This window comes from Aplidium turbinatum, chromosome 13 (assembly GCF_918807975.1).
Source record: "Aplidium turbinatum chromosome 13, kaAplTurb1.1, whole genome shotgun sequence".
Classification (NCBI taxonomy): Eukaryota; Metazoa; Chordata; class Ascidiacea; order Aplousobranchia; family Polyclinidae; genus Aplidium; species Aplidium turbinatum.
In genome coordinates, this window is record NC_137484.1 from 5,929,594 (window position 1) to 5,942,374 (window position 12,781).

The 12,781-nt window shown below is 39.4% G+C and overlaps 1 protein-coding gene across 1 annotated transcript in view; it reads right to left on the reverse strand.

Annotated features, from left to right (window-relative positions):
• Nucleotides 1-254: 254 nt before the first annotated feature.
• Nucleotides 255-12,781, reverse strand: part of LOC145782614 (condensin complex subunit 3-like) — a 61,179-nt gene continuing 48,652 nt past the window's right edge. The window contains exons 6-21 of the mRNA XM_082594423.1: nucleotides 12,530-12,675; nucleotides 11,797-11,940; nucleotides 10,627-10,760; nucleotides 10,062-10,223; nucleotides 9,618-9,748; nucleotides 8,799-8,925; nucleotides 8,273-8,402; nucleotides 7,657-7,848; nucleotides 6,537-6,807; nucleotides 5,924-6,060; nucleotides 5,078-5,188; nucleotides 3,505-3,686; nucleotides 2,755-2,944; nucleotides 2,113-2,289; nucleotides 1,420-1,570; nucleotides 255-842 (exon numbers count right to left, since the gene is read on the reverse strand). Of these exons, the coding sequence (XP_082450549.1) occupies nucleotides 757-842; nucleotides 1,420-1,570; nucleotides 2,113-2,289; nucleotides 2,755-2,944; nucleotides 3,505-3,686; nucleotides 5,078-5,188; nucleotides 5,924-6,060; nucleotides 6,537-6,807; nucleotides 7,657-7,848; nucleotides 8,273-8,402; nucleotides 8,799-8,925; nucleotides 9,618-9,748; nucleotides 10,062-10,223; nucleotides 10,627-10,760; nucleotides 11,797-11,940; nucleotides 12,530-12,675 (2,471 nt within the window). The 3' untranslated portion in view covers nucleotides 255-756. The remainder of the gene's footprint in view (nucleotides 843-1,419; nucleotides 1,571-2,112; nucleotides 2,290-2,754; nucleotides 2,945-3,504; nucleotides 3,687-5,077; nucleotides 5,189-5,923; nucleotides 6,061-6,536; nucleotides 6,808-7,656; nucleotides 7,849-8,272; nucleotides 8,403-8,798; nucleotides 8,926-9,617; nucleotides 9,749-10,061; nucleotides 10,224-10,626; nucleotides 10,761-11,796; nucleotides 11,941-12,529; nucleotides 12,676-12,781) is intronic.

Here is a 12,781-nt window from a genome sequence, read left to right on the forward strand (position 1 = left end):
AGATATTGCGAATTGATCGTTTTGGTTGGGTGCTGGTTCGACACTCGGGCTGTGCGCTTGAGCAACGCAATTCAAAAACAGCTGTCCAGTCAGCGGCACCGTGTGGATGGAAAAATGTACAGACAAAAGGAAACTTCACTTTGTCAGTCTCGTAATCGGGCCTGCAAACAAAGCGACTGGCAAGAGTGGGCGCCTGTCCTTTGTCCTAAGCGATGTAAGTTGACGACTATTCAACGATTGTAAATCACACAACGCAGTGTTGCAGTTTTGTATTTAACGATCATCATAAAATTTTCGTTGCCTAATGAAACCCATCACAAGCTGCGTAAGAAAGGGCCACAACCCTTTGTAACCTAAAAGAGTAGGATGAGTAAACGGGATGCCTGAATGGCGCCCACACAACTGCATTGAGATGATAACGTAAATCACTACTTTAAAGATAGAGTTGCAGCTGAAACTTCAAGTGAGGTACGTTGGTGGAATGGTAAGCCTAAAATTAAACTATAACTAACGTAAAACAATGGCAGTACACAGGACAATGCGAAAATCATCTTTTTTTGAAGTACTGTACATCCAACTAGCCAGCAAAACAGTCCATTTCTGGCATTGAATCAACGTCTGCAGACGTTGAAAAGCGTGCAAGCTGCAATCTTTAACAATAACATTCAATTTAAATCTTTACAAATACAAGAACATTGCAAGCTCGGGCAACTGAACAGCGGTCGCCCTGGGAGAACCTGCTAGATGCCTTCAACTTCAGGTCAACATCATAGGAGTGAGAAGTTTCCTGCGAATGAGACGTTTAGGAGGAGCTGTTTCTGAAGGGGTTTGCTTCAGAGAGTCTGAAACGATAAACATAAAAAAATAAACATTCATCTTAAAACTTTGTACGTTTATGAAAGCAAACTGGTAGCATTAAATTGCAGAAAAAAAAATTGCATCAATTTTGTTCGCACAAATTTAGGAAAAAGCAGTCAAGAGTTTTTCCGTTAATCTCTTGAAACACTTTCCGCGCCGCTCTCATGCAGTTCATAAAAGTGTCTTGCATTTGCTGAACAAAGACCTTACATATCGAGATCGCTGCTAACGATAGTGACGTAAGTGCTTAGCAGTGAGATTCTTGTGATATTTCATCTGCAGGTTGGGTTTACCCAACACGCATTCTACTTCTGTAGAAACAGTTTGTAAATTTGTTTACTTTGTTATAATTTGCTGTTGCCCAAAATAGCCAGCCTAGAAACAATGATAAGACCGCGATCTAAACAAAGTTGAGTGGACCTAGAATTTTTCTTGTACTATGATCAATGTTCTGTATGGTGTCGCAATAAACGCACAATAAAACATGATTATCATTATTATTAACTAAACAATGTTCAAGAATTTATGCAAAACACTCTCATCATAAAGCATTAAGCCAACCTGCTTCGCCTGGGGGTTTACACGCGTCATTTTCTTTGTCTTCCGTTCCAGTGTTTCCAACTGGAAACATGGCTTTGTTCTGTTTGATCAACACAGCAACTTGCGTCTGGAACTTTCGAAGGTGACGTATTGCTTGCTTGTCCTTCACGTCCTGTCAATCAAAGCGGGATGAGTGTTTAGACTTGATGTCTTGTACATAAGCATTACAGTGTTGCCGAACAAACAAACAACAACTGAGTAGCAGAAACGACCCTTGGTTTCCTCAGAGCAGCGAACGTGTTTAATTATTTATCCCGTGGCTAAAGAAGTATCATGTTCCAGTAGCAATAAACACTTAAACAGTCCAGTTGAGTTTCAACACAGACATACTTTTAAGCAGGGTCTGCTACTATTCGGTGAGTCTGATTCGGTGAGTTCCTAACCTCTAACCCCTAACCCCGAACCCTAAAACGGCAATGATAATTAGGCTACGGTACCCAATAATTTAAAAAAAAAATTGAAAAAATCCCCCGTTAAGGGATCGGACTCACCGAATCGGACTCACCGAAACGGGCCATTCCGTTTTAAGCATGCGTCCCAGTAACAGAGCGAAGTGAAATAAAAAAAACTTCATCTAGACAGCAAATCAACCGTCTGCAGACGTTGAATCAATGTAAAAACGGTTGATTAGCTGTCTGAGAACATCCACTTCACCTTGAGCATGTTCGCACAGAGGACATCGACATCCTTCAAATTGTCGCCAAGCTTCGGGTTGAGGTCGAGCGACGGAAGTATCTTGCAGAGTGTGTTTGTGTACGGCGACTCCGGGTCACCCAGCACCTCGTTCGATATCATGACCGCAAAATCGTCGTGTGCCGACCAATCCTTCACCTTGAAATCAATGGCTCATTACACTATGATCATCAGCAAGGCTCATTTACACTATGGTCACGCAAGCAACCGTGGTGCAAAAGTGCGTAATTTGATTCAAAGGTTTTCTGAACATGTTTCAAGCGTTCGACGTGTTACAAATTGACTAATCGTTAGCTAAACCTACGCGACGTACGAGACTATCATCTATACATTCATGTTTTCTGACGTCTTCGATTTAGATTTAAGTCCATAGTTTAAGTGATATCTAACATGGCCTTTGTTCACATGAGGTTCATAGTATGTCTATCGGCTCACACTGCTCAGTAAATGCTAATGAAAAAAATTAACTGCCATAGTAGAAATAACCTGGCAAAGTGAATCAAAGCGAGACAAAGTGAAAGTTTGAGTTTGAAACAATGTCATTTCATTCTAAAGCCAAAAGAAAAGAAGAAAACAAGTGAAAATAAAGAACAAAAATCTCACCCATTTTGTGTCCCGGTTATCACAGATTCCCTTCAACTCCGCTTTCTCAACAATAGAAGGGCGAGTGATGCTGACAAGCAGCTCTGCCACGTTGCTGATGTTAACCGAAGCGAACGGTGAGGCGCGGGGTGCGTTGAACAACACGCGGAGTATCGGGAGAAACGACGCTTCAACACATTCGTGGGCCTCCCTGGAAGACAAAAGCATCTGTCGCCTCATAGTCAAAAAAGTCACGTGATCATCAAGTTTCCACGACCCAAAGTTTACTTCAGGTCACTGCGGGTTACTACAGGTCATTGCAACACTGCAGTGGGGAAAGACAAAATCCTTCAGCACAAGCTAGTGGCATCAGTTAGAAAATCAAAGTGGAACCGTAGCTTTGACACGTGAAATAACAACAAGAAAAACAACAACCGTTAAATTAATACTATGAGTGATTGAGACTATGCAGTATGGATTTTACATTGCTTTCATTATCATAAAAATAATACATCTCTATACTGTAGAACTTGATAAGTTACACCAAGCATGTATCTGGAAAAGTAACAAATTATTTACAAAAAAAAATTGAAGAAAGAAAAACCGCAGAAATGTTCAATTTTGATATCACCAAAGTTATATCAATGCATAGAAAAAAGGTCGATCAATATTCATCAGGCAACCTGAACCCAAATCACATTAATCATAAATCGATGCCATTTCGCACTAAATTAACAAAAAATAAAACATCATCAATGATTGATAACCAACTTTGACATGTAAGGGAAGATGTCCAGGAAGAGACTTATGGGGTTGAGCACGGATGGCTCATCTCTGGTGGCAGGATTATACCAGAGGAGGATCAGTCGAGACACTGCAGCTGGAGAGAGGATGCGGTGGGAAGCAAGGACTCTGGTAAGGAAGTTGGTGGATGCCTCACGTACCTCCAACTCCTGGAAAAATAGAAGGTATTTCGTGACAATGAACCAGGGTTGTCGCTATTTTACCCAACCCAAAAAAACCCGGGTGGGTTTTTTTAAAAAAACCCACTTAAAAAAACCCAAAAAAACCCATAAAAAAACCCAGAGCAGCATATTTGTCCAGTTTTTATTAAGAAATTAAAAAAATGAACAAAAACACTACAAGGTACTTAAAACAAACTTTAAATTAGGACTTAAGGATGTGATTGTGAAGTAAATTTCCAAGAATAAACTGAAAACGCAGTGGATATTGTACAGTACACAAAAATCAAGTAATGCCACTTTGTGTAGTGTATACTACACTAAAACTCATTTATGCAAGAAGGCCTTATAGTTAAACTGGTGAAAGTACTACTCTACTGTAATCTGTATATATGATGTGAAATGCAATTTAGGAGGCTATTTACCAATTACAGATTCTGACGCATGGCTGTTTTAGAGCATTTGCCTAAATGGCCACGCAATCGCTCAATTGCTCATCCATTGCTATATATATATATATAATAAATAAATAATATTTAAACATGATGGCATAAATACTCCTTGCCTTCATATCTAAAGCAAATGATGCAATAATGTAATTTTTACCACAGTAGCATCAACTTGGTATAGAAATTAGTGGATGATGCAACATCCAACTTGATCTTGAAATTAATGGATGATGCAACATTCAAGCAACAACTACCCTAGTGCATTATTTTATTGAGTTATGCAAGCATGTACTGTGAGTGAAAGGCACTTCATTCGTAAAAAGTAGTTTTGAGGTGAAATAAGCATGAATCTATCTTTTTTTGCGTCTTTTTTAAAAAAACCCAATAAAACCCAAAAAAACCCGGGTTTTTTTAAAAAAACCCAGGCGGGTTGGGCTTTTTTAAAAAAAACGGGTTTTTCTCAACCCTGCAATGAACGCCAAATACAAAGTTGGGGTGACAAATTCGCAAACCAATAACTAAATTAAATACTCAGCCTGCGGATTACCCCCGCGCCCTTTTTACATTAGTTCAACATGAGCAGAAGTTGAGAATAAAATGTAAAAAGTATTGATTTGCCGGCTGAGTGACCGTGCTACTTTGTGGCAGCATCACGTGAGAAAACAATTTTGTTTTTGTTCGTGTTCATTCGTTAAGGAACGGGTGGTCATTTCTATATCTGGCTGCAATCCCATGGCACTAATTTTGCCTTATCAAGCATAATGGTAACTTATGGAGGAATGCATTTCATTGACCTTCTCATCAAGACAAAATAGTTTTGTCTTAACAAACAATTTTAGTTCAATCGCTTTTTCGTTCTTGGCAAACGTTTAAAGGGAACAATTCTCAGCACGAGAAGTGGTTTGTTGGTTCCAACATAAAGGTATTAATCACCTCATCTTCAAGCATGTCTATCATTTTGTTCACAAGGACTTCACTGATGTCAGCATCATTATACTCCTCGTCTGATGGTGCAGGAGGGAGGGACGACGGCTCTTCATCATCCTTTATTAAAATAAATTCAATTGATAAAAAAATCAACTAGTTTCATGACAAAGGATCGAGAGCCGTGGGAGGGCATCGGTTCGACACCGCAGTGGGCACATGAGTGTACCTCAGCAAGATACCTTAAAGATGGGAACACATATTGGTCTTCTGGTCATCCAATGTCTGAAATACGTTATCAAGCCTGAATAATTTAGGAAAAAAATTGTCATACTCTGATAAGACTCCGCATAGTTGGCAATCGTTTAATCGGACCAATTAGGCTTGGCTACTTTGTGGTACATTCTGGCATTCTATATTAGTGCTATTTACTGGCTGGCACTCTCTCATCGGACTACTACCTTAACGTGGTGAGAGAGTTTCCGTGCCTCAGTGACCTCTAGTGCTGTACTGGCGGGAGCTAACTGCTCCTAGAAGAGTCACTCATGCCAGGTTGGTCGAAAGGTGGATGGTAGAACGTAGTCCAAAGTACCCAAGTCCGAGGTCCCCAATGGCGGAACAGGCTGATAAAGTCAATCAAGCTCAACGACAAGGCGGAGGAAGGCTGCATCATGTCACCTGCTCCAATCGTCTTGGCTTGCCATTGGATAAAGCTGATGGCTTTGTCAAGTTTATGTGTGCTTGTTGAGTGTGCGCCATCAAGTCAACGTTAATCAACCCACGCACAGGCGTCTTCGCAAGACACCAACATGCATACAAATGATTACAAAAAGGTGCTACAACCATGGAACTTACCTCAGCTTCACTACAGCTCGGCAAAGTCGCTTCACTTTTCTTCTTGTCGGGCACCAGCGTTTTGACACCAAACAAACGGACCAAGTCGTTGAGCGCGTCGATAGCAGCCACACGCACGGTGTAGACGTCAGCTTGTGCTACCTGGGGATGAGGCAGGTGTTGATGAGTGGCATCACAATAATGTAGATTGATGCCCAATTGCCCAACAAAGGATCAAATGCAAAAAGTTCAAAACTGTCTAAAGTTAACAAAGGATATTAAATATCTTTTTAACTACATTTATTAATCTCTGGAACCAAACACTGTTGACATGCTTCCTGCAAAAAAAAGTGTCAAAACCTTCATTTTCCACATCAAGTCTGAGGAAAGCATCTGAAGAAAAATGAGGCAATCCCTAACAAGAACTGAATAGATGGTTAAACCAAAGATTATCCGCCTCAGTGGTGAATCGCGGCAGTTGAGTTAGTAATAACCATACATCACATGCATCTGATGTATGATGAGATACGCAACATGATACATACATAAAACTTCGATTTCTGAACACGAAACGCAACGTTTATGGAACGGGCATTTCAACTCTATGCCACACAACCCATTAAGCCAGTATAACCTACCTGCATAAGCAACGCGAAATGACGAGTCGCCATTGGAGTTGAAAACATACAACCGACTCCAAGACACCGAGTAGCTTGCTTTCGCACATCAGGGGATAAGTTGAGCATCGATGGTATCACCAAGGTGTCAAGCAACTGGAGGAGAGTTGGGTGGATTGGTTTTGACATCGATGTCCGGATGCGAGTCGGAAGACAACGGGATTCGAACAATGAGGAGAGCAATTCTTTGACCATGAGAAGACATTTAACAATCGTGGCCGGATCATCCTAAATGGAAAAGAAATGTAATGAAACGTTTTTTTAGAGCAACGCAAGCAAAAATGTAACAAGCATGGTTGCGATAATACAAAAGAGCTAATTTAGCATTGGAGTTGAGCACGAGTTTGGCTGGTGGCTGTGGCAATGAAGACGCATAAACCGGTATGCATAGTGGCTTTATTTCATTGCTAATAATTTCAAAATTACTTTATCCATATGCGTTTGGAAGCTGACTTGGTCTTTTGCTGCCATCCTTGTTGTGCAAACTATTTGCCAGTTATGTTTGTTGTGTTGGTATAATGATTATTTTCTTGCCAACAAAAACCAACAAACTGAACTGTTTTACTGTATCTTGTTGCTACATTCTTGTGCCAAAGCAAGCACACGGCGAGTCAGTGATCGCACATGGCTCAATTGCAGCTGAAACTGGCTTTTGAAGAGACTCAAGAGACTTTTATTTTAAATCTGGCTTGCTTAAAATTAATCACAGACGAATATGGCTAATTGCATAAAAAATTAACAACGTGGTTTTGTAAATGACCGGATTCGTTTCTATGGTGATACAAGATTAAAAATGAATTTTCCAATGTATTTTAGCGTGACTTCGATTGTATTAAAAGTGAGACTCAATATTATCGACCAATCCGAGATATTGATAGCTATGAAGACATTTAAAGGAGGATAAAAGAATTTGTTTCCTTGACCGTCGAAATCTTTCATCACCAAGCAAAAAGCTTGGATGCAATAAACCAGAGTTCACCTTATCTCGTCATCCAAAGAAATAGTGTGAGATACATGATGTAACTTCCATGTGTATTAATTACCAACAGCATGACTACAGACGATTCAAGCACTTACTTTTTCAGGCAACTGAGTCTCCTCCAAAAGCACTGGCGGTTTCGGTTTTAACTTTTCCAAAAGTTGCTCCTTTTCACTGTTTGCCTCATCTATCTCCTTTTGGATGTTTCCTGCTTGTTCAAATTCTTTAGCAGCAACACACTTCTCCAAGTCATCGTTGGCTATGTTCAACAAGACGCTGACCTTTGCTATCTGGAAGCCACAGACAGATCATAAAGCCACAAACAGGTCGGAGTTCACAAAAAATTGAAGTGTTTTCTTTGCGATTGACGATTGTGATCAAATGCATTCTTAGTTAAGCTTAAGAATCAAAAATGAGGTATTTTCAGGTATAACATATCGTATAATGTGAATATTGAAATTGCAATATGTTTGCCCATGTCGTTATCGTCAAAAATGTCAGTTAAAAGTTATGAAAGATTTTAGCATCAGCTAAAACTACAATTTGCAGTGTCTTTGGCCAAAAAGTATCTTCGTGCCTTACACTTCTACATTAGAAACTATTGACAGCATACAGTGCAATTATATATTGTCTTTACTATTGTACGTTGAAGAAAAGTTAAAAACGAAATAAGTGAAGTTACTTAAAGGAGTGATTAAGCATGTCATGACGAACCTCTTGCTTGATACGCAATGTCTCCTCCACAGACAAAGTAACCAGAGCAGGAGGAGTCGTATTGCATTGTGTCTCCTCCCGAGATAAGGACACAAGGGATGCAATCAACAAGACTTTATCTTCTTCCTCTCTGTGGAAACAAAAACGAAATTGGAACTTTAATCATGCCCTGTCCCAATCCTGCTTAAGCTTCATCTCTTCCGTCATCAAATCTTCCCAGCCCTAGCCACCTGATCATGCGCTCCCAGAAGTAGGATGAATGTTTTCGATTAGACTTTGCCATGGTTGCTTGTGCTTAGTGCTATTGTTGCTAATGAAAGTCCAACAAAGTTTCAATCTCTCAACTCAGTGGACTTCCAACAGTCGATTGGTGATGTGAACAAGGCAAACAAAACCTAAGATTACAACCCACAGAACAAAAACTAAAGGCGTTCTGCTTTGAGTCCAAATTTATAATAAATTTTGTGCTATTCACAGACTTCGAGTGTTGCTTGAGAAATCGTTCACATAGTTAACAGCAACTTACTTCTCCAATGTCAAGGAGGAATGGAGGTCCAGAAGACCTCGAGATAAAGGAGGAACAAGACATGGGAAGTGGACGACATCGATGGATGTGATCGCTTTTTGAAACACCTCAATTATTCCCTTTCGACCTTGATCAACAACAAAAGGGAAGAATACAAAATGAACCAACTGACAGTTAGAGCCGGGGTGCCCAAAATTGTTTACTATATGTTGCATTTCGCTTTTTGCGAGTCTTGGCGGGCTGCATTAAATTTTTCACTTATGTTTTCCTTGAAATTCGGCCTAATCTTTAAGATTGTATATACTGGAGTTCAGACGGGGCCCGCAGATATTGCTCCCGTTTCCGCAAGCTGCACTTTAGTTTGAGCACCGCTGTGTTAAAGGTTTATTAAAAAAGGTTTTCAGAAGATATTAAACCTTCGGTTGAGAGAAATCCTGTCACGTTCAGAACAACCTAAACTATCTCACAGTCAATAGAGTCCTTAAAATTAACTGAGTAAGACCGAGCAAATAACCTTACTTGCATGACAAAAACGAATATAGACAGACAATCGATAACAACTTAATAACATTGAATTGCATAATTCAAAATTAATACAGAAATGAAATAGATACATAATTTCAAACGTTTTCGGCAAAACTTTCTGCCCTCTTCAGGAAATTATCTTAATTCATGATGTCAAAGCTTTCTGGTCTACATCGAAAAGATATTTGTGATGTCCTGATGTAGCTTTAGAAAAAACCCGATAGAAGAAATTTGATAGGAAGTACTTTTAAAAAGCTGCAAACGATTTAGCTTCGCCCATGCTACCTACAGTACCTGCGTTATCGGAAAGATCCATATGAACGGCAATGTCAACAAGTTGTTCTGCAACGAATTCTTTCTCGATTTTGTCGTCTTCTTCTTCGGGAGACAAGCCATCTTTTTTCGCCATGAATGGAAGTAAGATTCTGCATGAATTTAATGGCCGACATTTTATCAACATGTAAAAGTCGTAAACACAAATGCACGCACACGCATAGAAGGAAAAGTGACATTCCTAATCGTCTGTGGATGAGCAAACGAGCATCAGTAAGATCTGCGTCTTGATGACCAAACAAAAATCTCTAACACCAGACTCGTGCACTCCGACCAGATACGAAACATTGATTGGCGAAGAACTCTTGTACGCAAATAAAAGCGAAGCCTCATTTTAAACACTAGTTGATACTAAACTTCGTAAAATACAGTGGTAGGCTTGTAGCTGTGTGTAGTATCCCTTACTGTGTGATATAGTGGTCCAAGTATTCAGAAAATTCCAGTGGACTTGGTAGAAGTTTGTCAAGATGTTCTTCGCCTTCTCCGCCTTTTTTCCTCATGAATTCGCACAACTGGCCCCAGTAAAGAACAGCTTCTGGGGTCAGCTCACCCACATTGATCAATTTTCTGCACAACATAATTTTGGTCAATTAGCTTGGAATGTATTCACTATTTGGGACGTGATTAAGGGTACAAATTTCTTGTGCCTTTTCAGCAAAGTTGTGAGCAGTATAACTTAGTAAAAAGAAATACAACATTACAACAAAACAGTTGTGTTCCTAAACGACAAATCAGCCTAGTCTGTTAAAATGCCAATTGCACAAAGGACCAAAGCAAGTCCTATTTATCGTGCCGCCACAAATACTTCTTATTTATTACGAACCACCACTGCTCTCCTGCTTCCGCCATCAGTTCAATATAAAACAAAGCCTTTATGAAAATGAATCGTACAAATACTTTGCATAGAATACAGCCAACAAAAATTGAGCTATATAAATACTTAACAAACACGCATTTGAAGAATGCTCACATTTTATTGAGCAGAGAAAACCCTTCCATAAGGTCATTCAAGCTGGAACATTGAAACATGGTGTTGATGGCGCGGCAGCATACGTCATGGGCGCCAACCACATCAAGCTTCTTAAGCAAATCAATCAAGTTGGCCTGAAATTAAAGCTAATTTCATTGAACACGATCAAATCTAAAATCAAATATAGTTTCGGGAGAGAGTTTGCTTTTTTATACCAAAGACAGGCAAGACACAACAATAACACAGGGTTGAGCATTACAACAGTATATTACATATTTACAAATAGTTCAACATTCAAACGTTTTCGACTTAACTTAAGTCCTGATCAGGAATCTGTAAATAATTATAAACTACAATAAATTTCACTTCTTGACAGTGACTACCGTAACTAACTAACTAAACAACTAACTAAAAGCATCGAGAAACACGCAACGATTAAAAGCAATGGAGTTTTCGTCTGTCTGTATGTTTTCCACTCCATTGCTTTTAATCGTTGCGTGTTTCTCGATGCTTTTAGTTAGTTGTTTAGTTAGTTAGTTACGGTAGTCACTGTCAAGAAGTGAAATTTATTGTAGTTTATAATTATTTACAGATTCCTGATGAGGACTTAAGTTAAGTCGAAAACGTTTGAATGTTGAACTATTTGTAAATATGTAATATACTGTTGTAATGCTCAACCCTGTGTTATTGTTGTGTCTTGCCTGTCTTTGGTATAAAAAATCAAATATGTTGCTGAATTCTTCATATATTTTTTTTTTGCCACCACGATTACTTACTACAAGACAGATGAAATAACCTTTTTTTTCGTCCTGTAAGACTCAAAATGGATTTAAAAACATAAACAAAGTATTACATATATATTGATTGACGGATAAACAGGGAACTTGATACTAATTCAATAATGAATCATTATAATAACAGAATCAACTAAACACCTGGCACATTAGGCCTCCAGCGTGTTGGTACCTGTCATTTACCAAATTGAATACAAAATACCAACAAAAGACCGTTGTACAATGGTCTGAAACGGGGGTGGCACGCTCCGGAAAACAATATTCGGCCCTTTATAGATACAGAAGATATTGTTTTCGTGTAGTGTATGCTAAAAATTTAAACGCTTTTTGCATTGAAATTAATGTAATCTACCTGGTTGCAAATGCAATTACTTACATCGAAAGTCAACAGCCACGCTTGAAAAACCTGCCGAGACATGATCTCACGCACAGCTTCCGAACGATCAGACAGCCCTTGTTTGATCAGGTAAAGTCTCTGGGAGCTGGTTAAGGCTTTGATGCTCACTTTTTGGGCAAGCGTCTGCATTGCAAAGAAATTGTATATTATATAGAAGCTGTTGTGGCAATATATATTGCAACAGTACAGTACAATACATGAATAGAAAGCAGCAACGGTTTAAGATAGTGTTGAATCAGCTGCAGTCCTGATGATAATTATGCCAAGCACGGAAGTCAATTTTCATGTCCACTACCAAGGAAGTTATTAGATGTCTTGCCAAGTCCCAAGCTCTTGATGAGAATCGAATTCGAGAGCATAACGGACAATGGTTAAACATTTAAACAACGTTAACACTTAAACCAAGGGTACTCTGCCAAGGACTAATTTAAATTAGGACCATGCGTTGCTCTCAGCGCTTTACAGAGCAGCCAGTGTCAGTGTGACTCAGTGCAGCTGGATAGCTGCGCAACCGAGTGCATAATAAGCCTGAATCTATTCCATTGCTGAGTGCCAAGCAAGAAGAAGATTCTGAAGCATTTTTTTTTAATTCTTTAGAATGACCCAACAGGGTATCGAACCCATGCCACGCAGACACTAACCACGTTGCCACATAAAGACCAAAGGCAAGTTGATTGCAACTTACTTTTAAAAATTGTTCAAGAAAACTTACTTGAAACGCAATCTTTCGCACATTCTCTGATATATCTCTTGTCCTGTCGACCACACAAGGCAGAGTTTTGGTTGTTAGTGAAATATTCGAAAGAACGGCAGCACGTACTGGAGGACTGTCATCACATGCCAAATGAAAAAGATACGCTGCAAGAAGAGACAAGCGTGGATAAAACGAGATAAAGTTTCGACACAATGTAGTTTAATGGTAAATCACGACCAACAGGGACACCTTGTGGTTGGAAAAGATAGG